Source organism: Sturnira hondurensis, unplaced genomic scaffold (genome assembly GCF_014824575.4).
Source record: "Sturnira hondurensis isolate 20B ecotype Veracruz unplaced genomic scaffold, ASM1482457v3 Scaffold0015262, whole genome shotgun sequence".
Taxonomy (NCBI): Eukaryota; Metazoa; Chordata; class Mammalia; order Chiroptera; family Phyllostomidae; genus Sturnira; species Sturnira hondurensis.
The window spans coordinates 440,612-467,324 of NW_028087893.1; the positions used below are offsets into that span (position 1 = coordinate 440,612).

At 48.3% G+C, this 26,713-nt stretch overlaps 1 protein-coding gene across 2 annotated transcripts in view; it reads right to left on the reverse strand.

The window, feature by feature from the left end:
* SMURF1 (SMAD specific E3 ubiquitin protein ligase 1) overlaps window positions 1-26,713 on the reverse strand; it is a 91,581-nt gene that overhangs the window by 8,566 nt on the left and 56,302 nt on the right. For both annotated transcript variants that reach the window (XM_037064403.1, XM_037064402.1), the window contains exons 2-13: window positions 18,561-18,599; window positions 17,373-17,481; window positions 15,796-15,929; window positions 15,590-15,655; window positions 14,254-14,329; window positions 12,721-12,962; window positions 11,927-12,011; window positions 10,303-10,449; window positions 9,065-9,263; window positions 7,392-7,495; window positions 1,612-1,726; window positions 151-329 (exon numbers count right to left, since the gene is read on the reverse strand). In XM_037064403.1, coding sequence (XP_036920298.1) covers window positions 151-329; window positions 1,612-1,726; window positions 7,392-7,495; window positions 9,065-9,263; window positions 10,303-10,449; window positions 11,927-12,011; window positions 12,721-12,962; window positions 14,254-14,329; window positions 15,590-15,655; window positions 15,796-15,929; window positions 17,373-17,481; window positions 18,561-18,599 — 1,495 coding nt within the window. The remainder of the gene's footprint in view (window positions 1-150; window positions 330-1,611; window positions 1,727-7,391; window positions 7,496-9,064; window positions 9,264-10,302; window positions 10,450-11,926; window positions 12,012-12,720; window positions 12,963-14,253; window positions 14,330-15,589; window positions 15,656-15,795; window positions 15,930-17,372; window positions 17,482-18,560; window positions 18,600-26,713) is intronic.

The window sequence follows — 26,713 nt, forward strand, 5'->3', positions numbered from 1 at the left end:
GGAAACACTAGTTTCTTGACTTCCCTGCTCCAAGTTCACATCCACTCCCACACACACACAAAAGCACACGAACACACACACTCAGAGCACAGACATCTTCTGCGTCCCTGGGACGAGTGTTCCATCGCTAAATGGCGAGTCAGTACTTACAGAATCCACACTAAGCTCTTGTGCAGTTCGGGGTCCACCGACTCCAAGTCGGAGAGCTGGATGGGTTTCCCCAGTAGCTGCTTGTAGAAGGGAACCGTGAACCCCCCGTTTATGTAGTGTCCATGGAACACAGCCAGACCCATGATGCGCCCCACAAAGTGGAAGTAAGACAGATGGTCCTGTAGGGGGCACCAGAGAACACAGATTCACTTAATGAAAGGGTCCGCTCGGTTGTTTGGTTGGTTGGCCCACCATCTTCCTCGCTTCTTGGAAGGAGTGCTCCACTCAGTAAGTCTATAGAACAATTTATTTGCTCTTAGTTCAAACACCTTTTCCTCAGAACTGCTACATAATTTGGGGGACCCAGTGCAAAACGAAAATGTAGAACCCCTTATTCAAAAAATTGTTAAAGAGTTCTAACACGGCAACAGCAGAGACCAAACCGAGCCCCGCCCCTGAGTGGGCCCGAGCCCACACGCAGGGTGGCACTCCCCCTCCCACTGCACTGAGAAGAAATAAACCGAAAAGGGCAACTCCCCTTCTTCCTCTGTCCACCCCCCCAGTCCCACAGGGAAGAAGGAAATCAAAGGAGAGAGTAAAGAACAGATAGGAAAATAAGCATGAACAATCCAAGTAAAAGAACCACTTAAAAACCAGAGTTCTCTGTTTAAAAAAAAAAAAGATTTTATTTATTTATTTATTTATAGAGAAAGGGAAAGGGAGGGAGAAAGAGAGCAAGAGAAACATCAATGTGCAACAGAAACATCAATCGGTTGCCTCTTGTACAGACCCAACCTGCAACCCAGGTGTGTGCCCTGACTGGGAATGGAACCATGACCTTTCACTTTGTGGGACGAGGCCCAACCAACTGAGCTGCACGGGCCAGGGCCAGAGCTGTCCGGTTTTGAACTAAAGAGGGAGCCTCACATCTCTACTCTCAGGTTGGAACCATAACCAGGTGACCAGTCGCAGCCTAGTTTCCTGAGGGGGCGGCTCCATCACACCTGAAGCCTTGCGGAGCGGAGTTGGGCCGCAATGAGTGGCCGCAGGACACAGCCCCGCAGGTGAGTCGACCTTGGCCAGTCGCCCCCTGCACCCATTTGCTCTCCTCTAAGACAAGCAGCTACCAGTGCAGCACTGCTGGCCAAGGAGGCCACTATGGGAATAATGTGGCTTCGACAGGGAGGAGGGCAGACTTCGCCAGCATGAGCCGCTTCTCAGAACGACAGATGCGGGCGTCGCCCCGGAGTCCCCTCCCCTCCTCCATGAGTACGACACACCCAGTGGCCCCGTCACTAGGAACTCAGATGGAAGTCGTCTGGACCCAGCGCTCACTCTACTGCTCAGTGTTCTGTGTACCGCAGACCCCGAGTCGGTCCTCGGGGAGCATACCCAAAGCCGAGGCCGAAACCGGAAACCCGTTAGAAAGAAGGCCCGACCTCTCCGCTCGCGCAGACTTACAGGGTTGATGGACGAGTCCGGGTTGATCTGCAGCGTGTAGATGTTGTCCGTGGAGTACTGGAAGAGCCCGTAGTACGGGTTCAGCATCTCGTGGCACAGCAAATAGAGCCACTCCCTAGGAACAGCAGCAACGACAAACAAAACATTTTACACGTGCTCGAATTTCTAGGTCTGCATCATAACAAGGACCGGAGGGGCAGAGGCCAGCACGGGTACAAACCCCCGGCCGTGTGGGTGCGGTCTGTGCAGCTTGGGAACATCAGCCTAGAGAAGGGGAAGCTTGTTCTGAGAGTGTCAGAAAGTCTTTCTGGCCAAAATACAACAGCTCTGAACTCGGAAAGGACATGGTTGACCAGAGTCACTTGCCAGGGTTTTCTCAGCTACTTTGCAGGGATCAGAAGCCCAGGTGATGACGTTAATGATGTGGTTATAACTGATGGAAGTGCAATTCAGAACAGTATGATCCTACTTTTATTTTAAAAGTGTGTGTACACTCACACACAAAACAAAAAACATGCAGAGTACACAAAAAATGGAAAGGACTTACACTAACATGTTGACAGTAGCTAACTTGAGAATTAGCATGCTCATTCTAATGAGAATTAACATTTTCATTTTTTTCTAGTTTGCTTTCTTTTGCTTTCTAGTTTCCAAGTTTCTGACCAATTGTAACATATAATAATGTTTAAACAAGGAGAAAATATTTCACAGTCTAGATAGGTAGGGATTAAGAGTGTCTTTTCCTTCCATAAGTTTTTGTCCTACTGAACTCTTTTTTTTGTCATTAACACTTACCATGTTTATAATTAAAAAGCTAGTTTAAGACTTACATATTAATTCTAAGAATTTAAAAATCTGGATAGGGTGTGTAAGAATGAAATTATTTTCTAAATTCATGTTTGAATCATTTCCTTATTTTAAAAAACCCAAATCAAAAACAAATGTAAAGAGTGCTCTAAACGGAAGCCGTACGTTCTGAGCACTGTGGCCAGGCTGCGAGAGGCGCGGGTGTGGGGAACCGAAACACCCACGGCCGTTCTATCTGCAACCTTTCACTCTTTCCGTTCCAACTCCTTTCGATGGGATACATCTCATTAAAGTAGCAGCCCCAAATTTTATCCTGGATTTCTTTACTCTTTCAAATAGAAAAGATTGAGACTTGAGAAAGAATTGCAAAGGACAAGCACAAATGCGAATAATCTAAGAAAACTGAGAATTCACAAAAAACAATCAGGCCAGAACCAAACTAACGTCTCAAACTCCAAAGACTAGAAAGGCCCTGTGGGCAGACGAGACTCTAGACACCGCAGAGCCTCCAGACCAGAAAGGCAGGTTTCCCAGTGACAGGCCTTTGATTCACCCCCAAGTCTAGGGGTTTGGGGTTGAGAAGACAGGGACCTGCAACTGCCTAGACAGGAAGTGACTAAAATACAAGCAAACATTCTCACTAGGAATGTTCTAGAAGTGGGAAGGGAACAAAGAGCTACACTGGCAGAGGAGAGAACAGAAACAACTCGGAACTGAACTCTGGGAAACGGGTGCAGACTAGCTCTCAGAGAGTAAAGGGTGAGTACGCACACACGTGACTTAGGCCTCTCACTCCTGTCCAGACAGGCGTGCTCCCATTGGGCCTGAAGAGGAACCGGAGGGCTGACCCAGCAGCACAAGGTCCAACCGGAGGAGGCAGAGATGGGGTCCGCAGCTCCTACCACCTGGGCACGGAGTGACTCAAGGAAGCCACCTGGCCCATCGGCATGTGCAAGACTCAGTAACATGAAAAATGCAGAAGAATAGAGCTCCTACCAAACCAGGCTACTCACATGTGTGCCTAGGACTATAAAATACCAGCCATGCACAGAAATAAAGGCAGACTGAAACAGTCTGAGACACTGAACTCTTGAGACATCCTGAGACTGTAAAGGAAACAGTGCGGGCATGGGAGTGGTCCGATCTACGAGGCCAGCACAGACGCCGATGACTACGTGGCAAGGTCTGCACCTGGAAGGAAGGGACTGAGAGCCCACGTGGGCCTGGAAACAGAACGCACTGCCGCGGGCAGATGGAACTCAGGTCTGCCGAATGGGGGGGCCTCTAGAATCAAGACTGGGGAGACCGAGGGAGAAACTCAGGGCGATCTTGGGAGGAGAAGCACTTCCCGTGGACGGCAGCACCCATGTGGGCTTGGTCTGGAAAACACAGGCTTTTCACACACCCTCATCCCAGACGGCTCAGAATGACCAAGCGGCAGCAGAGGGTGGGGTGCAGGGGAGACAGCTGGGGGGGTTAGAGGGGTGGTTCTGTTCTAGGACCGGAAGACACGTCGGGACTTTTTTCTTCTCGGTTCTTTCGGCTGCAGAAAAAAATCTCAGCCCTGCCCAGAAACCAAATGAGGCCATGTTGTGATGCTTATTGGGACATAATTTTGCTCAGGGAGCTGCTGCAGGGCCAAGGACTGGCCTATGTTTCCCGCACTGTGATGCCTGAGGCAGGGCCGCCGTGATGTGCCCGCACACGCTGTGCGCCCTCCTTGGCCACATCTACCAGGCCCAGGGGCCCACACTGGCTTGTGCAATTCTCTGTCACCTGAATCATATTAGACTAGGAACCCCTTCCACAGCAGGTGCAGAGGACACAGGGGGCAGAGAACACGTCACCGTGCTCCCAGCTATCTTCCTAGTACACGGCAGAGACTCCAAACTTGAAAGTTAATGAATAAACATTATGATTAAAGGGCATACAAACTATAGGGCAATTCTCCTTTAAGAAGATTCGGTCACACGATAGACATATCACTTCATTCTTTCACTTCATAGTTTATCACAATAAAATTTGATGAGTAAATAAGCTATGGTGATTTAAAAAACAAGATAAAAGCGCCAAAGCACTGGGAGAGAAGTTGAGGAAATCTCCCGGAAGTGGGGGTGGGCAGGGGGGCGTAGAGAAAGAGCAAGGATGGAAAAGCCAAAAGATGACAGACACAAAGAATCAATCCCAGGAATCCCAACCCGGCAACCCAGGCCTGTGCCTTGACTGGGAATTCAACGAGCAAACTTTTGCTTTGGAGGATGACACTCAACTAACTGAGCCACACCGGATGGGGCAAGGATTAAATCATTTATAAAAAAGTAAATCAGGCTAGTGATCCACTGGCTGGTGTGGCTTAGTGGATTGAGCGCAGGCTTGCAAACCACACAATCGTGGTTCGATTCCCAGTCAGGGCACATGCCTGGGTTGCAGGCCAGTTCCCGGCAGGGGCCAGTTCCCAGCAAGGGATGCATGACAGGCAACCATACATTGATGTTTCTCTTGCTCTCTCCTTCCCTTCCCCTCTAAAGACAAATAAATAAAACATTTAATAAAAATAAAAATACTCAAGGAGAGACAAGCAGCAGCTGGGTAAACAAGGGTGGGGTTGAGGGAAGAGATACATTCTCACATCACCAGCATGCAGACAGCACTGAAAGCCGAGGGACAGCAGGTGCACCCAGGTGCACAGAGGGCCCCCACTCAGGACTGAGCTGGGAGGCACGCCGAGGGTCAAAGGAAGGAAGGGAAGGCCTGGGGGAGAGACAGAGGGAAAATCAGGACTGCGATGTTTGAGGGGGAATTCAACTGGCAAGTGCACGAGCTGTTTGGAGAAGCAGGAAGTGAGCGCCACTGACAGACCAGGAGGGACAGAGGCTCAGGAGACACCAGTGGGTCCGGGGAGATGGGGTTCGTGGATGCCCGGACCCAAAGAGCTGCAAAGGGCAGACGGGTCATGCAGAACAGGTTCAAGGCAGAGTGGAGGTGTGGGAGCGGGAGCAGGAGTGCACACGGCTCCTCGGAGGGTTCTGCCACACAGAGGACAGAGACATGGGGCTGTGACAGAGAGCTACGCATCTCAGACACATTTTTGTTTGTCCTGGAAGTTCAAACTGTCTTTGCTTTATCGTCTTTATTGCCCTCTTATAGCTCAGACAGGAAGGGGACATGGTGTCCAGGGAAGGTATGGAGGGCACGTTGGCTTCTTTCAAGGAGAGAGTCGTTGCAGCACATCCGTATGTGGATGAGACTGGGCCAAGAGAAAAGGAGGTTTTGAAGACAGGAGGTGTGTGGGAAAAGAGAGTAGAAGCAAGGGGCTGGGGTGCACTGTGCCGGGTGGCTGCCCTGGAACAGGACCATGCCGGGCTGTCCAGGGCCACGGCAGGCAAGGCGAGCCCGTGGGCGCAGACCCAGGCTGGCGGGGTGTTTGCTGGTGCTGAGGAGAGACTCTTCTGTTAAAAAGGCAAAGCCAGCAGCTCAGAGCAGTGCTGGGGGAAGTGAGGCTGGAGGTCCGACAGAGAGCACGGCTGAGGAGCCCGGGCCAGGCGGCTCAGCTGGCCAGAGTGCCATGCTGCACAGCGAAAGGCTGCGCGTTCGATCCCAAGTTGGGGCACGTACAGGAGGCAACCAGGTGATGTCTCTGCCCCTCTCCCTTCTCCCCTCTAAAGCCACTGAACATATTCCTGTGTGAGGATTTGTAAGGGAAAAGAGAGAATAGGAGGAGTGACAAGAGAATTGAAATCTCCTTGAGGGTGTGGCCACTGATGTAGAGAAAGGCCCGCAGCGCGGAAATGTGTATTGATTTTTAATTCTTAAAAATAAAAGGCAGGAAAACATGAGATACTTAGTTTTGGATGCAAAACAGAATATAAATCTTTTTTTTAAGATTTAATTATTTTTAGAGAGCAAAAAAGGAGGGAGAAAGAGAGGGAGAGAAACATCAATGTGTGGTCGCCTCTCCCACACCCCCCACTGGGGATCTGGCCTGTAACCCAGGCATGTACCCTGACTGGGAATCAAACCAGTGACCATTAGGTTCACAGGCCAACGCTCAGTCCACTGAGCCACACCAGTCAGGGCCAGAATATAAATCTTAACCTTGACATTTTACAAGTAATAATCACAGGTGACAGAAGGTGAGACAGAAATGGTAGAAGGTATGCTGAAGGGGAAGTCAGGGGTATTAATTACTACCTTTTTCTTAGGAAAATAAGAGGTCAAGAGACAATGCCTCCAGCTGATGAACCAAAAAGTCAGGGCAAACACATTATGCAAAGTTACAAAGATGACAACTGAGAAGGTCTAAAAGTATGGATATTACTAAACAGGGAAGTGAGAGTGTTCAATCCATAATACAATCACTGTCCATCCAGTTCACCTGTGTCTGTAACCATAAGCCATGAAATCGATAGATATCTGAATTTGATCAATTTGGTGATACAAAGATATCTATTAGATTAAACAGTTAAAGAGCAAAAACAGTATTATCTTAAAGGTGCCAAGAGGTAAAACAGGAAATAAAAGCTTTTCATTATTATATAACCCATTTTAAAAAGTTATGTCAGTAAATTATTTTGAGCAAGGTTTCATTTTTAAAAATTCCTTTGACACATATGCAATGCACAAATGCCTTCTCCCAGGCCCGCAGCCGCCCTGCTACCATCAGGAGCGGGCCCTCCGTGGTTCGGGGTCCGTGGTTCCGGAGGAAGATGGGGCTACGCATGGAAGCGTGACCCTCACTCTATAAAAAGTAAGTGAGTGGCGAGGGCCATGGGCATTCTGATGGGTCACAGCCAGATGCCGCCACTGCCAGGCACACTGTCTAAAGTTCTAGGGAGCACGCTGAGGGCGGCACCGAAGCCCTGGCCGTTCCAAGGCGAGCACAGAAGGAAGGTGGCAACCGCCTTCTTTCTGTCAATACTTCACCACAGCTACAGAGTCCACACAGGGCACAGGTGAGCAAATCAGCGTCTCACCTCGCCACGCCACCATAATCCAAACCTTCTTCCCCTCGGAACTTCACCATCAGTCGCTTTTTCAAGTCTTTCGGTCGCATCTTCATTATCTGGCGATAAGACTCCTGCATGTCAAAGTGACAGTTTCAGAGAGAAGAGCTTTTCTTACTCTTAATGTAATAAAAAAGAAAGGGCACTGATAATGGAGCCTGATTCAAAATAAACGTTCATTCAAAGCCAAGTTCTACCTGGTTTCTTTTCAGAATGTTTACATAGCATGGGGCAAAAGTAGGTTTACAGGGGGTCATACAGAAAACTCAGTAATTAAGAAGTGAAAATGCGAGAATAAGCGCTGTGTTCTGCTTCCTCACGACTGCAGACCTACCTTTGAACCCCACACCCATCGACGTTCCCCCCAAGTTTCTGGTTCACAAACCCCAACAAAATGCAGGCGTGCTGTCCGCACGCACGCCCGTGACTCCAGGGCCGGCCCCCTCACTGGAGCGGGCTTCCCACAGGAGGCAACTCCAGCGTGTGCTGTGCTCACGGTGTGCGTTTCGGCCCAAACGAAGACAGCACTAGGGAGTGAAGGCTGAAAGCCCCCGCGCCTGTTTTCACATCTGAAGTGAAAAATCGCACAACTCCCACCGAGTCCAAAGCAAGAAAGGGCTTGTGTGAAACGCAGAGCAGCTAACCCAAAATGCGGAAAACACGTGGTCGGCCCGACGCTCCCAGAGAGTCAGCGTGCGGAGTAGAGCTGGCTGAGCGTTTGCAGATTTTCCAGCTCACAGGGCACTTCAGAATCTTTCCCCGCTGTACATTTAATGTAACTCCAACTCTGCCATCCCAAGAGGGAAAGAGGAGGTTGAGTGGAAATGGTCTGGCAGCAAAATGTCAATAGCTCAGCTCTCTTCTAACTCTGGCAACCATCTAAGACAGCTTCACCCGGCACATTGGGGGACCCACTCGTCCAACCCTGGCTGCCCGTGGGCACTGGGCCTGGCCTCTGCGAGGGGAGAAGCCATGTTCTCTGCGGCCAGCACCCAGCCTCCCTCGGGGGCTACGAGCCAGGGAGAGCCTGCGCTCAGTTCTCATCCACTCCCCTTCCCCAGGGACAGGTCACACCTGCCAGGGATCCCACAGAGCCCGCCGGCTGCTGCCCCACACAGCGGGGACTCTACCTCACAACCATGGCCTTTAGACAGGGGCCCTGTCTGCAAGAGGGTCCTGCCTGTGCAGGGACCCTGATCCCAGAGGAACTGCATAAGGGCACTGCCAGGAACCATCTGGTCTCCCTGTTTCCCTCAGAGACGACAACAGGCAGCTTGGCCACTGAGCTGCAGGAGGCAGTGCCACTCAATCGTGTGAGGCCGAGCAGAGGGAACGGTTGGCTCTGGGGCATGGCAGACTGTGGGGACCGATGACCGGCATGACGTGGGTGAGCGGTTTACAGAAAGGACTTAGCTGCACTTTCTGGGTACATCTCCAGGTTTTCCCCTCAGACACCATCTGAGATTTTACATTTTTACCACGGGGGAAACACAGTTCCCTCACTACATGGGCAAGGTCCTGACAAAACCCTGCATCTCACAGAGCAACAAACCCAACACCGGAAACAGCAAACAGAACGGAAGACTCGCTGAAACGCAGAACCGCTTATGGAGCAGCCCCTTCGAGCACCTGAGAAACTGTACCTCAAATATCTCCTCTCTGGAGACTTCGATGCGGCAGTGGCCAGCCTGAGGCTGCTGCAGCGACAGCTCGTGCCTAAGGACCTTCAGCTTCTGAACCAGGTCCCTCTCGTACCTCTGCGCAGGAAGCTCCTCGTCCTCCATGGAGCCCTCGCTGGGCAGTGGCAGCGGCTGGCTGGGCTCCTTGAGTTGGCACTGGTGACTTGAGAAAGACAGAGCATCCAAGTCACTCCGAAAGCAGCGGCCAAGAGGCTGCCTGCACAACCCCCACACCAAGGGGAGCAAGAAGAGGGCACGTCTCACAGAGCTCCCAACAGGTGTCTCTCTGATGCACAGATAGGCAATCACTGCTGGTGAGCACCATCAGCCCGAACACAGGTCTAGGGAACAGCGCGGGCACGGCCCCACTCCCCAGCAGTCGCTGCCCTCACTGCCCTCGCTGGGACAGCAGCTGCTGTCAGTCACTGCTCTGCTCCGGGGACTGACCAATGCACTGGGGGATGTGCCTCAGTGGACAGCGTTAAATGGAGCTGACGAGAACCTTTTAAAAGCAGACTGCAGTGGACGGGGGCAGGAGAGTCAACAGCTCAGTGAAATCCGAGGGTCACCTGTCCTCATTCTCAGAACCAACGGACTGCCATGCCCACCCGTTAAAGGGAAATTTCCGTGAAAGAAAAGGACTAGGACCACCTGCGGGACGAAACGGCATTTGTCTCATTCGAGTCTTGCTGCTAGCGTCAGCTGTCAGTGGGAAGAGCCACGGGGGCGCTCGTGTTCCGAGAACACACCTGGGGCACGCCGTGGGAGCCAAGATGATGCCCAAGTCCCCGTCGTCAGGAGCGACAAGCGCGGGAAGAGGGGCTGGCTGTGGTGGCCCTCCTCGGTGGGGGTGAGTGGGCACTGAGGGCACCTCACACTCCTCCTCTCACTCAAGGGCCAAGAGTCCCACCACAGGGCTGCGAGGGGAAGCTGCACTAGTGCCCCTGCCTCGCCCTGCCTCCCGTGGACTTTCACTTTGGCTGCGGGCGCCAAGAGGGCGGCAAGGGCAGCGAGACGGGGCTTCGGTGCTGCTCCGGCTGCCTCGGGGGTTAAACATGCAACTGCCCACCGAACAATTACCAGAGTTGGCTTGTGCTTATTCTCCACTAACAAACAATACAGTAGATAAATTAAGAAAAATATCAGTAGAAAACACTAAACAATAAATGTAAGAAGTCAACAAAGACGGTGGAAAGTCTTACTTCATGATGTGGTGTAACCTTGGGTCTGTAAACTGAGTGGTTCGGTTATTGTGGTCTACAAAGTAGATCCTCCCAGAAACCGTACTTCTGACTTCCCAGCCCGGCGGCAGCGGTCCAAGCTCATCACAATTCACACTATTAAGGTCTCTGCCAAAGCGGAAGATACGGGAGGTTTGTCCATCTGAGTATGGAGGCGAAAACTTCAGCAAGACGAACCACGGGAGTCCCTATCAACGTGGCCAGGTCCCAGCCCTGCTAAGAGGGACAGTCACAGTGCTACTTACCCCAAACTCTCACTGAACCCAGGCGTCTGTGCTACAAGTGGCAGCAAAACCCGCCAGATAAAAACGAAGCTCTCAGCGCCTGTGAGCACCTGAGGGAGCAGCACTTCCCGTGGCGCGGCGGGCAGGGCGGCCGGCCAGGAGGCAGCGCGGAAGGCTGCTGCCCCCCCACCCGCCCAGAAAGAGCCAGAAGGGCACCTTCCTGAGTGGAAAGCCCCAGACAGCACACGGCCTCTAACGCTGATGGGGCGGAGGCACAGGACCTGGCCTTCGGTGTCTAGCAGTTCTAAACCGCTGCGCTAGGGAGAGGCACTCCCATTCGTTACTCGGCTTTGCTAAGTGACTGTTTCTAATTTCAGCCTCCTGACTGATTACTTCAATGTGGCCCATCTGGGAGCACAGCACTAGTGACCAAGGTGCCTGTCTAATCAGCACAGAAGCCTGGCGTTTCGGACTATGGGGACTGAAGAGACACCTAATCCACCTGCACGCAGGAGTTCCATTCTAATCGTAGGTGCCGAATCTTAACTTCGACACAGGCTGGAAAATCAAAGGCAGGAGGCCTGTTCTCAGATGAAACAAATTATGAATAAAAAGAAAATGAGCATTAATAAAAATGTTATTAGGTAGTAATGCTATTCTAAATTTTAAAAAATGTAAAGAAGAGCAAAGAGAAACAGCACTCGGTCGTGGGGTGGGTGAGGCGCTCTCTGACCTCGGCTCAGGTGCGTGGCCTCCTGGAAGGAGTCGTACAGAAAGGCTTCCTGCCGCCCCCGAGCGTCCCCCACCAGGGGCTGAGGCAGTAGGGACAGTACAGGAGAAGACAGAAGGGGAGGCAGAGGCTTTGTATTTCCTTTTTAACACTTTATTACGGAAAAGTTAAGCATATAAAAAGGTAGAGAAAGCACAGTGAACAATCAGCTTTGATTATCACACGATCATCAGCCTGTTTCAGGCATGCCCCTCAGTTCACTGCCCCACCCCAAGCATTTGAGGAAATCCCAGATGCCGTATCGTTTCATCCAGCGATATTTGTGGTTTAAAAACTGAGACACATCTTGAAGAGGGGAGACCTTTTGGGGTCCTGTGGCCTGGTTTCCAGATTCAGGACTGCTTTCTAAAGGGCTCTGGTGCCAGGAGCTGCCGCCTGACCTGGGGGAGGGCCTGGAGGCGGCGGCAGAGCTGGGACGCACCCAGAGAGCCCGAGGCCAGACCCTGCGGCAGGCCTCCCCGCGCTGCCTCACATCCAAGCTCACATCCTCCACCCTGAGGGGCCCAGGCGGGGCTGGGGTGCACAGGCAACCGCTGGAAAACTGGCCTTGGCGCGCATTTGAGAAACCTACCTTGGTATCCGGGGGTCGTGCCACGTGCTAACTCCAGTCTGCGTGTGCAAAAAGTAAACCTGCCCCTGCACTGTTGTTCTTTGTTCTGTACAAGAAAGTGGGGGCTACAATTAGTTACATTCAATCCCAAGGAGAGTTTTGCATCAGTCCTCTGAGCACGGAGTCGAAGCTTCCTTTCAACAGTTTAAAATCACGCAGATAAGGGATGGGAAGGGCAGTGGGGTCGCAAACCCCACGCAAGCGTTTGGGCCTGTCTTCCTCCCTCCGGTTCACACAGCAGCAGTGCTCTTGTCAGCCAGAGCCCTGGACTGGCTGCGGCTTGTGTATCCCCCACCACGGCACCCGCCTCACCTTGACCTCTGCACGTGCTCTCCCTTCGGGTGTGATCTGCCACACCCACCCCACATTCCTCCCTCATTAGGCTCTCCCTCTGCTTGTCCAACGACCTCTCCAGTGACCTCTTCCTTCCACTCTTCCCCATCCTGTCCCCTCCCCACAGTCAAACCACGGAGCACCACACGGCCCTCAACCCAAACACCGTCCTGATCTTCCTGGACATGCACCTGCCTAAAATGTCCGCACAACTGCTAAACTGGGGGACTAGTGCAACTGCTGACTAACTCGTGATGAACAAGATTTATCTTTTCCCACCTCGACCACCTTTCTCTGGTCACGCATCTCTACACTGACACAGCCATCACACACACAGCCCCGCAGGTACCCGTTAGGGCCTGCAGGGTCACGGCTCTCCGAAACCTCAGAGTACACTCAGGAGAGCAGGCGGGTTCTCTCACCGTAACCCTCGGGCAGCTCTGGTGACTGGTGGCCGTGAGGTCGGTTCTGTGGTGTCTGGAGGGACCCGCGGATCTCAGGGTTTCGAAGTCGCTGTGCCTGCAGTCTTTGATCTTGACTCGGGGACTCCCCGAACCTGCAGTTCCCACCCCCGGCAGCAGCACCAGTGCCGTCCGTGTAGGGGGCGGGCTCCTCCATGAAGCAGCTGAGCGGCCGTCCAGGCCCCGAGTCCTCGCACACGGTCCTGAAAGGGGCAGGGCACAGCACGCGTGGGCACGCCAGCAGAGGACGGCCCTGGCCTTTCAGCTCAGGGCTCCCCCAACCGTTTATTCTGCTTCTCTTCAACAATTTACAGTGTCCCAAGTGCTTAGCTTCTTAAATCCATCCCACCCTATTTACATAGAAAGACTTTTTCACGGGAACCAGTGGCAGAAGGGAGGCACAGGTGAAGTGCCATCGAAGCACCCTCGGGATTTCACCCCCGGGGAGAGCAGACTGACTGCAAAGACCATCCTTGGGCTCTAAGGAGCTCGTGAAGTGAGATCTGATTTCTCCTTATTTAAAGTCAAAGTCAAATACTCCACGTTCCTTTTTATTTTCCTCTTTAATAAAACCCCTGCTTGCATAAAATGTTGCAATGACTTTCAATAACCTTCTTCACCTCCTGGGCAACCGTGAAGACGATCCACCCTAACAGGCCGCTCTCCCTTACAAGCAATGCTTCTGAAACCGGCCCCAACAGCTGCCGCTCGGGCCCTGAAGTTGTCCAGCACACAGCTCTAGAAGATAAAGACTTCTTCCATCGTCCTGCCTCAGAAATGCACATCAGTGACTTAAAGATCGTCGAACACCAGTCAGTGTCCAAATCCCCAGTCAATTGCCTCAGTTGGGATCCAAGGGAGGCCCACACCTGGCATTCAGCGGCTTTGCCTCTCACAGCTTTAATGATTGACTCCTGTGTTCTCTTCCTTCCTCGTGAGCTGCTTATTTTTCTAGCACATGTTGGAGAAGACACTGGGCTGTCTTCTACCCTCTACTAAGGGCCCCTTTCAGTTGGTGCTGGCTGCATCCCCTTGGGATTGGGCAACACATTCTCCTGTCCCCCGGATCTCCAAGAGGAAATGTCGGATTACCCACAATTATCACCCAGCTTTGTTCACTCACTGGAGATCACAAAATTGTGAGAGTGACCAATGGGAGTTTTAGGGTTTTTCCTCTCCCTGTGTCACAATGAACACATGACACTCGTTAGCGGATCTGACGTGCACCAACCCACTGGTCACAATTCTCACTGATGCTCAAACTGGTCCATCTGTGTCCAGCGGGAACCTCTTTAAATGGGATCCTGAGCCTTCTGGGCACAACCCCACCCGTCCTCACAGCTTCCTTTACAAACAAGGGAACAGATGCCAGTTTCATCCCAAAGCCCCTTCCTGCATCTGGAGCACGAGCACGGGAAGAGGCAGGAAAGACATGCGCGGAGCGCGGCAGCCATGGCCCCGAGGGCTGGGCGGGCGACCCCCAGGGATACGTACCCTTCATTCTCTAACAGTCCTCTGCAGTCCACCACAGACCCGCCAGTGCCTATTCTGTCTCGCGTCTGTAAACTGACTACAACAGAAAAGAGCACCTTGCATTAAAATCCAGGGACGTTTTATACGGCTATCATTACAGTGAGCCATTGAGAATGCGTGATTGGTGCACAATATTGTTTTTTGAAAGCGAGGCATGTGCACATACACACACACATACATTCCGAAGCTCTCAAACAGGAAGCATGTTATTCCAGTAGCTACATATCACCACATACTGCCTGGAAAGTTCCCAGTACATGTGGAGCAGAATGAAGTGCTACGTTTTTCACACACTCTGTAAATATGACAGAACACAATGTCCACTTCCTCTAAGTTGCCTTATTTTTTATGGAGATTTGCCTTATGTTTAATAAGGACACAGAGAGCCCTTTCATAATTGCAAAGTCTAGAGGAATCCAAGTGTTTTATTCTTGGTTGCTACTATGAATAACAAAGACATTTATAAAATTATTCCATTATTCATTTTTCCCTCCACAAACAAAAGAAGACATCACAAACAGAGAAGCACTCAGTGAGCTTTTCACTGTGATGGCTTTTAGGGCACACTCACTCCTCACTTATCTTGGGTCAAGTCTGCACGAGACAAGACCTAAGAGACTCGGGGTCACTCTGGTGTGCAGCTGAGATGCTGCATTTTCCTGATTCCTCGCAACACACACGACCAGCACACAACATTTCAGAGTCACCCTAAAATGCCGATAAAAACTGGGAGGATAATACAATGGGCTCCTCAACAGATAAATCACTTCCAAGAGGATGGCGCCAGGCGACCCCTGTAACATCAGCACATTTTATCTGTCCATTCTAAATCGTTCAGTCCTCTAACTCTGTAAAATCATATTACACAGAAGTCTTCAGAAATCAGTTTTGCTTTTTATATATCTGATGGGTTTTCCTGAAAAAATTATTTCTCAACTCTTGCATAAATGGCCACCATTCTTATCGTCTACCTCTGGGTAACACAATGAATGACAAGTTAATTGTCCATTCTGTGATGATTAACAGGACATTTAAAATTATAACTCTAAATCCTGTCGTTCCTGAGGCATTTTAAACTCAACTCATTTTAAACTGAACGACAGGTTGAAGAGAATTAGATAAAATAATAAAAACCACACAAGAGCAAACTTCTCAGTGCTGAGGAAGTGGCCCCCAAGTGTGGCCTGTCCTTCGAAGTAGGTCACCGTGTCAGTGCTTGTGTGAGTTTTCTCGGTGATGAGAGCTGAGTGTCACGTTCTGCAAAAGCATCTCTTTGTACAGAGGAGAAAGCTCTTACCCACTATTTGGCCGCGAACTGCGTCAGTATCTGAGGGGTTTAGTTTGCATAGATCCAAACGCTGGTCTGCAAACAAACAATTCAGAACTTAACCCAGGGAAACGTGAACCAGGGGAGAGGGCAGAATTCTGCATTCAGCATCAAAAGAAAAAAACGACTCCTGATAAGCCTTCTTCAGCTGCATTAAGGGGCAGGAAAGCGCTTACACCCAGTGTCCTTGAGCCTGCTGACGGCGTTGGAGAGCAGCCGCACACAGCCCAGGAAGCCGGCCCCCTGCTTCTTGTGGATCTTCTTGTGGTTCCACACGCTGATGGTTATAGAATCGCTTTTCCCAACATATCTAAAAACAACATACAGTGCATTTCTCATTGAGCTTCTGAACTGTGAGAGCCCGCTGAGGTTTTACCTATTGACTTGTTCATACAGAGGAACCCTTTTAAAACAATGCTGGTTCTATATACCACATGTAGCAGGTACTCAATAAATGTATGTCTGCTGATGTCAACAGGCTGGGAAAAGAACTATAACCAGTTACCTAAGAAGTAAACACAGATAACCACATAAAGTAATAATCTTGTAACAGAGATCTGCTATATTTTATTAGATCCAAAGGGCAATGACATGATCCATAAATTCCCAGCAATGTTAGGTTTACTAGTTTTTTTTAACCCTTGCCTGAGGAGATGCCTATTGATTTTAGAGAGAGGAAGGGAGGGGGAGGAGTGAGGGAGAGGGCTGGAGAGAGAGAAACATCCATTGGTTGCCCTCCACACCCTCCCCGGGCGGGGGTGGCATCTACATGCCCTGACCAGCAACTGAACCCCCAACCTTTGGGCACAGGATGGCGCTCCAACCGACTGCGCCACCTGGCCAGGGCAGGCTTACTGCCGAGCACAGGTTTACAACAGAGGACTGCCTATAAACCACAGATCCACCCACAGAACCCCAGCGGGCACTAGCTCAGACATTACCCCCGCCCCCGCACTCTCGGTGCAGGTCAGCCGCAGAGGGCAGCTCTGGACCAGAACCGACAGCCATCCCCAGGCCCCTTGCAGTGCTGCGGTGTAACTGAAAGTGGGTTTTAGAATCCAACTGGTAAAAATCCCACCCAAATCCAGTACCATCTGGTTAATAAAAAACCAATAATCATGCAGTATTACTTGGACAAAAATTTCCTAACAGGGACATGAAAACATAGGTGCACATAAAATAGAGATTTTCAAAGTAAATCAGTTTTGTGAACAAGTACAAGAAACTGCCTGATGGTCATAGATTTATATACACTCAATCATACCAAAGTATATAGTCTCTTAAGGAAAATACATCTGTACTAGAAAACAGAATTTAAAAGGCAACAGAAATACATGCAATATGTATTTGCATAGTAAGTATGTATGATAATGTATTTTTTAAAGTGAAAAATCCAAACCTGGATTTAGGGTTTCACTGAAAAAACAAACAAGGAAGGCAGCACACAGACGACCCAGCCGTGGCCCCTTTTTCCCGTTAGAATGGCCAGCAGACTGGAAAGTGGCAAAAGATCACCATTTCAGGAGCAAACCATAACCATCTATAAAATGTCAAACACAAGAACTCCCAAGTATATGGATTCTAAAAAGTGGGCAGTATTTACTTGACCATCTAACTTTTGCTATCAATAACAAGTTGGAAATCCTTTTTAAAAAAAGGAAATGATTCCTTGAAATCATTTAATGATTCCATAAAAGCATCCCGAGACGGGCTCCCCTGCCGCCCCCGACGGCTCACAGGACGCGCCACTCACAGGTCGTAGTGCTGGTTCCACTTGGGGTCCAGCGTGTTCTTCACGGTGTCCGTCGAGTGGCACTGCCCAGATCCATCCACCACGACCTTCGCGAAGGGGTCGGGGAGTCCTGGAGAAGAGGGGACAGCCACCCCCGGGTGAGACCATAGAGCGTCACGGTCCTCTACGTTGGTAAAGAGGATTATCCTGGTAGATTTCCTCCTTCTAATTTAAGGACATTTTTATCTACTTTGATCGCTTTCTAAGAAAGGCAACCCAGTGTAACATGGCTCTCAGAGTTTTAGAGGCTGGAAAAGCAAACTGGGCTTTAAAAAAAAAACTAGGTAAATAGGCGCACACTGCAATTCCCATTTTTGATCATCACTAAGTGTGGCTGATTAAATGGAGGACAAGGTGTCTACAATTAACTGTGCTTATACTCCTTAAACAAGTCACACTGAGAAATCTTGTTTACTGGCTTCATCTATTTCATCTCTGGAAGCAAGTAGTATAGTTAAGTCCCTAAATGAATCAGATGGTTTATAAGGTCAGAGAGAGGGCCAACAGGGTTTCAGAGACAGACCTGGTGGGGGCCACGCCTCGGCTCCCTGAGTGAAGCCTGGGAGCCCCTGCTTCCTCCCCTGGAACGTGTGAGTACGAATTCGGCAGTGAGCCCTCTGCAGGAGGCTCCGGACGGGGTGAAGAGTTCCAAGCTGCCGCACCCACTTGAGAGTAGGTGCAAGTCTTGAGTTTAGGGATGACTCCTCTCTTTAGAAAAGGATCCTCTATTTTTTTACAATTCCTTTCATTACCAGGCTTTGGAAATGCAATTTAATTCATGAAATTTGGCCAACAATTTTATTACACCGGCTATTTTATAGAAGTGCCCCATCTGTATTTAAGCTGACCACATGGTCCAGCACACAGCCATGCACCAACGGGCAGGCAGAGGAAACAGGGCGTGGCCAAGCAGGGCATGAGCGAGACGGTTTCTCCCGTGTGAGTTACACACTCTCGCCGGGAGCTCCGGAGAGGGGGGGGGCGGGGGGGCCATGCGGCAGTCCGCCGGGGGCCTGGTCAAGCCACAGGCTCCTCTTGTTGAGTGACGACAGGAGTCTAGGAGAACACACCCTATCATTTTTGACAGGTTTAAAGTTCAGAAATGTGAAAATACTAATATTGTAAGAGCAAAAACAGGTGTTTACTTACTGAAGAAGTCTTTCTTTGCAAGGTTCTTGGCACATAACACTAAAAACAAACAAAAATGCTAGGGTTAGCATCTATGAACAAGATTTTCACCACAGCTAGCTGCTATGGACTAAACTTTGTCCCCCTCCCCCTCATTCACATGTTGAAACCCTATCCAGTGTGATAGGAGTTGGAGGTAGGGGGCTTTGGGAGGGGCGTAGGTTTCCATGAGGTCCTGAGAGTGGGTCTTTGTAAGACCAGACCACAGAGCTTGCTCTCGCCCAGCCCTCCCCGTGAGGGGACGCTGCAAGGAGGGCGTCAACAGGCCAAGGAGAGGCCCCAGACCAAGAACCAGCTCTGCTGGCTCCTGAATCTGAGGCTTTCCGGCCTCCGGAACTGTGAGAAATAAATAAATGTTTATTGTTTAAGCCATCTAGTCTATGGTATTCTGTTATAGCTGCCCAAGCTCAGTGAGACAATAGTCTATGTCTACAATGGAAAAAATTCTAAAAATTATCTTTGTTAACAATTGCCCTTTAAATTTAGTGCTACAGTAAGCAAAAAATTGTCAAGTAATTAAAAAGTGTTTTCTCCTCCAGCCGGGAATCAACTATAGCAACCAAAATGTTTTAGTTAAAACTTAAAATCTTACTTAAAGATGTACAGATAGATCTATTAATATGCTCTTATAAATGCTTAAGATCACATAAATGCAAATACAAATTAAGTCCTACGGTATTTACCTTTTTAGCTACTGTTTTTCTTTTAAAGATTTTATTCATTTATCTTTAGAGAGGGGAAGGGAGGGGAAAGAGGAGAGAAACATTAATATGTGGTTGCCTCCCGTGCACCCGCTATTGGGAACCTGGCCTGCAACCCAGCCATGTGCCCTGACTGGGATCAAACCGGCGACCCTTTGGTTCACAAACTGGCACTCAATCCACTGAGCCACACCAGCCAGGGCTTTTTTATCTATTGTCAACAACAAAAAACGAAACTAGCACTTTTCATATTCCGATAAATGATACAATTTTGTAAATGAAAATAAACTTTGGTATGTTGGGCCATCATTAGGTGTTGTGAAAGACAAATGACAGTGTGTATGCTAAGAATTTAGCAAAATGTTGGCATATAGAAATAGCAATAAATGCTACTATTATTCTCTTATTCATGAGGTGGTATCAATTACTGTTAAGAAATTCTGTCACCAAATCTGTTACATGATTAAAGCTACTATGTCAAGGGAATATATTCCAATGTCTCTTTTACACTGCTTCACAAATTTTGCTAACTTTTAAAGAATAATGTGTTTTGTTATGAACTTTTATATATTATTTAGAAAATATATTCATATAATATATATTGTTCTGCAACTTTTTCACTTTTTATATAATATTTATAAATTAAATAAAAAACATAGTTTATATAATAATAGCTTTATCAAGATATAATTCATAGAACACAAAATCCATCCACTTAATACATATAATTCAGTGGTTTTTAGTATACTCACAGGACTGAACAACCACCACCACGGTCAGTTTCAGAACTTTTTCATCATCCCCCGGAGAAATCCCATACCTACTGGCGGCCAAAATCATTTCACCTCAAATCCCGCCAGTGCAAAGCAGCCCTTCATCTACTGTACTTTGGGTCTCCGTGGACTGGCCTATCCTGAACCTTTCATATGTAACAAATGGAACCAGAGAGCTCATGGTATTTTGTGACTGCCTTCTTTCACTCAGCATGTCTTTAAAGTCCATCCATGCTGCAGTGTGAATCCCTGCCTGTTCATAACTGAGTAACATTCCGCTGTACGAACACACCACATTTTCTTACTGATTTACCAACGGGCGGACACCGGGGTTGTTTCCTTCTCTGGACGCCACGCACGACGCTGTTGTACAAGCTGTTGTGCAGACACACGGCTTGACTTCTCCCACAAACCCGGGCGCAGAGCAGAGGAGCGATGGCCCGTCAGCACTGCGGGGCCGTCAGTCCCGCAGCACAGTCTCCTGCCCCCACAGGGCAGGAGAGCTCTGATTTCCCTGCCTCCTCGACAACACGTGTTATTATCTGTCTCTGGTTTGACATCTGAGGTTTCAACTTGCATTTCTCTACAGACTTGGAGCATTTTTCATGAGCTTACATTGTTCTGAAGAAATTTCTATTTAGATGTTTTCACCAATTTTTAATTGGTTATTTGCCTTTTTATCTAAAGACAAAATATGCTTATCAGATTTACAAATATGCCCCCATTCTGTGGGCTGTCTTTTCACTTTCTTGTTGAAGTCCAATTTATCTATTTTCTTTAGTTGCTTGTGCTTTGTTGATATGTCTAAAAAAGCTTTGCCTTATCAAAGGTTTTAAAGATTTAGTCCTGTATTTTCTTCTTAGAGTTTTATGCTTTTAGCTTTTTTATACTATCAGCTACTCAAACTACTCTTAAATTACTGTTACATTACTCTTAAATAAATATTTAGGTCTAGGATCTATTTTGAGCTCATTTTTGTGTGTAAGGTGAGAGGGGGCCCAAATTCATTCCTTTGCAGGTAAACAGATACGCAACTGTACCAGCACCATTGCTGGAAAGACTGTTCTTTCCCCATTGACCGACATGCTGGCTGAAAAACAATTTCCTGTAAACGTGAGAGTTTGACGCTCAATTCTATTCTACTGATCTCCCTGTCTCTCCCTGTGCTGTGACCACACTGTCCTGATTCCTGCCCTAGTCTGTTCAGGCTGCTATAACAGAATACTGTAGACTGGGTGGCTTACAAATAACAAACATTTATCTCTCAATGGGGGAGGATGAAAATCCAAGATCAGGGTGCATGGCTGGGTGAGGCTCTCTTCCAGATTGCAGGCTGCTCATTGTGCACTCACACACACGACAGGCAGATGGGCTAGGGATTGCCCCGGAGTCTCGCTCATCAAGTATCAGGATTCTACCCTCAGGACTTAAGCACACTCCAAAGTCCCTACCCACCTACTAATAGCATCACCTTTTGGGGGCTAGGATTTCAACATATAAACAGGGGGTGGGGAACACACGAACATTCAGACCATAGCAGTTACCACAGTTTTGTAGTAAGTTTTCAAAGTAGGAAGCATGAGTCCTCTTTGTTCTTTTTCAAGACTGTTTTAGCTATTCTGGATGTGTTCAATTATCACATGAATGTTAGGTTCAAGTTGCTGGATTTTCAGAGGAATTTTACTGAATGTGTAGGTGAATTTGGAGAGGCTGCCATCTTAATGACACAAAATTTTCAAATCTATGAACATGCAGCGTCTTCCCATTTGTTATACTTCTTTCATTAAACTTATCCCTAAGTGTTTTATTCCTTTTGACGTTATTGCAAATGAAACTTTTCTAAATTTAACTTTTAGATCCTTTGCTTCTAGTGCACAAAAATACAACTGATTTTTCTATATTCAACTTGTACCTTGCAACTTTGTTGAATTTATTTATTGGGTCTAATACTTTCTTTGTGTTCTTTTTAATTTTCCATAGATAAGATCGCATCATCTTATAGAGAGAAGTCTCTCTATTCGGGATACTTTCCTTTTCAACCTGGATGCCCTTCTTCTTTCTCACCTGACTGCTCAGCACCTCCAGTAACCACGCTGAAGAGAGGGGTGGGCATTCTCGTCTTGCTCCCCATTGTGGGGGCAAAGCGCTTCCTCTCTCAGCCACTGAGTGTGATGTTAGCTGTAGGTTTTTCACAGAAGCTCCTTATTAGATGGGGAAGCTTTTTTCGCTGTTTCTGGTTTGTTGAGTGTTTCTATCATAAAGGGGTGTTAGCTTTTGTCAAACACTTTTTTTCTGCATCTATTGAATTGGTAATTTGATGTTTGTCTTTTATTTACTGACGAGATGTAGTCGTTAATTGATTTTCAGATGTTACACCAACTCTGTATTCTGCAATCAGTTCCACTTGGTTATAGCGTATAACTATTTTTTAAAGATTTTTATTTATTTATCTCTAGAAAGGAAGGGAAGGAGAGAAGGAGAGAAATATCAATGTATGGTTGCCTCTTGTGAGTCCCCTGCTGGAACTGGCCTGCAACCCAGGCATGTGCCCTGACTGGGAATCGAACCGCGATCGTGTGGTTTGCAGGCCCTCACTCAATCCACTGAGCTACACCAGCCAGGGCTATTACAGCGTATAACTCTTAACATGCTGCTGTATTCAGTTTGCTAATATTCTGTCCAGGAATATTTTTGTCTATACAAGAGATATTCATCTGTGGGGTGTTTTTGTATCAGGATGATACAGATTTCACAAAATGAGCTGGCAAGTACTCCTCCGGTTTTATCTCTCTCTTTCTCTCTATCTATTGGTGGGGGGAAGAGTTTGTGAAGAAATGGTACTCAGTCTTGTTTAATGTTTTGTAGAATTCACCAGTAAGTCATCTAGGCCTGGTCTCTTTTGGGGGGGGGGGGGGGGCTTCAATTNGGGGGGGGGTTCTTCAATTACTAATTGCATTCTTTACTATTTTATAGGTCTATAAGATTTTCCATTTCTTCTTGAATCAGCTTTGGTAACCTGTGCCTTTCTAGAAACCTGTTGGTTTCACCTAAGTTACCGATTTGTTGGCATACAGCTGTTTATGTACAGTATCCCCGATAATCCTTCTCAGCTCTGTAGAGTCGAGAGTAACATTTCCTATTCATAGCAGTGTCTGCACACTTCTTTCCCACTGTAAACACACTGTATGTGCACACACACACCTATCCACACACACATACACACATTCTTCAGTCTTTTTTGTAGACAGATCATAATTTGTTACAGCTTCTAATGCTGTTTTATTTTGCTTCTCTAATTAGAAAAGTAACAACAGACTTGCAAAAAGTAACAACCGGGAAATGTGTAAACACGAAACGCACGTCCCGAAAACCTGAAAACCTCGCCCTACTCTCGGTCTAGCACTTCCCTGGCTAGTCGCTCTCACTCACTTTTCCCGCTGAACTTCAGAACCATTCTGAGCAAGTTAAAAAAAATAGCTCCATCTATAAATCTGAGGGGCATTTACCCCCTCACAATATTGTGTATTCCCATTCTTGAATGTAGTACATTTATCCATTTATTAAACTTTTCGTTCATGCCCCTGAGTGAGGTTTGGAAGTATTTCATAAAAGTTTTCCACATGTCTAACTGGTTCACTCCGGAGTGTTTCGGTTTTCACTGCGGTCGTGAATGGCAGGGCTCCTATGTTGGAACAAAGAAAAGCTCTTGCTCACACTCACTGTGACTCGGCCGTCTTTCCCAGCTGTCCTCAGGCAGACCTGCGACATCATTTCCTTCCGCTCCCACCCCTTTCCCACGGCTTCGGATGCCTCGAGGCCCCACCAACCTCGAACCATCCGAAACCAAGTCGGAACCTTCCCGCTCCTGCCCCAGGACCCTTCACTTCAGAAGCCCCGGCAGCACCCCCGACCCCACACCCGAAACCTGTGTGCCGCGTTCACACTTCTCCGCCTCTCACATGTGCTCCCTTTCCGCCATCTCCACCCACGTTTAGGCTCCCAAATTAGCTATCACAGGTACTTTTTACAATGTAAACCTCACGTCTCATTCCTTTAAAAATACCACAGTGGTTCCCCATCGCTCCATTCCAGACTCCCCAGCCTCAATTACCCACCAGCGCTGGTGGGTAATTTTTCAGAGGCAGCGCTGCCAGCCTGCTTCTGACGGCAAGAATTCTCACTGTCTCTCAAAAAGATTCATCTTTGTTCATATTTATGGGATGGGCAACATTTTCACATAAGGCTCTTCCCAGTGGAATCTGGTTGTATCACAAGGCAGAGAAAGCCTCAACAGTGTCAGCACAGAGGGAATTTTGCCTAAACTTTGTGCCAAGATCATTTCGGGTCATACTGATTCTAGTTTAATTAATGGCATATGATTTCTCCCACTAGATAGTTTTGTGACGTTGAGATAGACTTCTCTTTGTCCACTCTACGAGATGCAGAGATAAAAGATACTGTACTACACAGCACGACCCCCACGCTGCTGAATCTAGCCCTCACTGGGACACAAACATGTTACACACCAGTTATGAATCAGGTCCTGGGGACATGACAATGAGCCAAACAGACATTTACAGACGATGACGCTCCGTTCCCAGTGTGGGCCCCTGTGTGGCTGCTCCAACTCCACTCTGAAGCACCCTCTACTTTGGAGTCATGCCTCTCACATCCCATAATTTCCTAGTCACGTGCCAGAGTTTCCCAATGTTGGGGATAAAGTAAGAGCATGTTCATCTAACATCTCAAAATACAAGGAAGGGCAGTGTTTTGCTAACTCGTGCCTCCCATTAGTAAGGCAAGCTTCTTTACCAGGTCCCCAACAAAAGCGTGGGATCCCCCTAAAACCATTTGTGGCTCTAATTTCTACTCCTCTCTCCTCTTGTATTTATATGTGTCACCAAGTCCCACCTTTTCTTTCCTCTAAAGTCTCTTGACCTTGTGCTTTCCCTGACTTTAGTGCCCATCCTCCTGCCCTTGGCCTCACCCATTCACTCACCCAATCTAATCTAAGAGGAACGGTGCCCTCCCTCGCTATCTTGTACCACACTGTCAGCCACCAGATCCATCCTTGGACCTGACAATTTTGTGCTCTGAGGCTCAAAAACTTCAATGGCTCTGTACTGTAATTCACTACAAATGTCAGTCTCTCCTGGGTTTTAAACAGTCCCATTCTCTAGTGTCACTTCTACCTCCCACTATTCTTCTAAGTTCAGTTCAGCTCGTCAGCCCCTCCTCTGGGCCCCAACCATTCCAAGCTTTAGGCGATTCCTGTCGCTGCTCAGTCCACTCAGCAGTCGGTATCTGTCCGGGTCTCCCCATCGAGGCCCAGGGGAGGCTTTCTCAGTGCAGCCGCACGCAGGCCAGTGTTTCCCAAATACCGCTCTGGAGTAACATTTCCACTTGTGCCAGAATTAAAAAAATAAGGACAATGTAGTGGGTTTTTCATGAAACTGAACTAATTAACTTTAAACATTTTTTGCTTCGGCGTTATGTCTTTTCTATTCTTTTCATGTTAAAATATTTCTCCAACAAAATGAAGTTAAAAAAATCCATAGTTTCCACAATGGCTTGGCAAAATCCAAGGTGGCCAATTTTATGCCGATAGCCACATTTACATAAAGGTTTTGACTGGCCTGGGAATCTCCACTCCCCACTATGAGCAATCTACTCCCTCCTCCCTGCCCCCCCCTCCCAGAACCCTGCAGCTGGGGGCGCAGGGCCCGCCATGCAGGCGGCCTTGTTCCCCAGCGGAGCTCAGCGCCCTGAATTCAGGGGTAGTCCCACCCCCACGGCTCAGACATGGCCTCGCACGGCGCTGGCCGCACCGCAGGCCACACTGACCACAAGCACAAAACAGACACCACGCCAGAGAGAGTAGCTGCGATGAAAACACAGAAAATTAAGCTACCTCAATCATTTAAAACACCTAAGTAAAATGTCCGTTTATTAGAAAGTACAACGGAACACCCGGGGTGGTACCCACACACAAATGCATGTAACGTACAGTATTAGCAGGTCTCCTCGTCTAACTTGTACATCTGAAACACAACTTTCTATTCACTTGGGCAAAAATTCTTTGTGTTACAGAAAAGGGTAAAAAGAGAAACCCTGTTAAAGGCAGAGTCAGGTGTGCTGGTCAGTGTGTCTCACTAGCACGCGGGCTTCTGGGCCCTGGCCCAGGGTCACCAACCTGGTGGCGCTCCGGCCACTGCAGGAAACCCTTGGGTTTCCTGTTAAGAGGGAAAAGCAAATCCCATGTCAGCAACAGCAACAGACACGAATGGATCTTTACACCCATTCAGAACTAGACTCTCCTCCATTGTTTGCTTAGTAACACAGCAACTGTTCCCGACCCTTCTCAGTAAGTTTGTGCACAACACACAGTGTACACGTCTCACTATTCCAACACCATTACGTGATAAAATGGTTTCTCCTCTGCAGGGAAAATTGTCTACATTAGCAAAACACATTTTAGCAACCAGCAGCTGCCCCCATTGGCTTGGGGGGGGCGGGGACTCTGGTAAACTGACAACTCTTACAAAGGTTTTCCAAAAACGTCATTGCTTAAAATAAGTCTTACAGCTTCATTTTCTATAAATGTATTGACTTAATTAAAAAGTAAGGGACAAAACTGTTT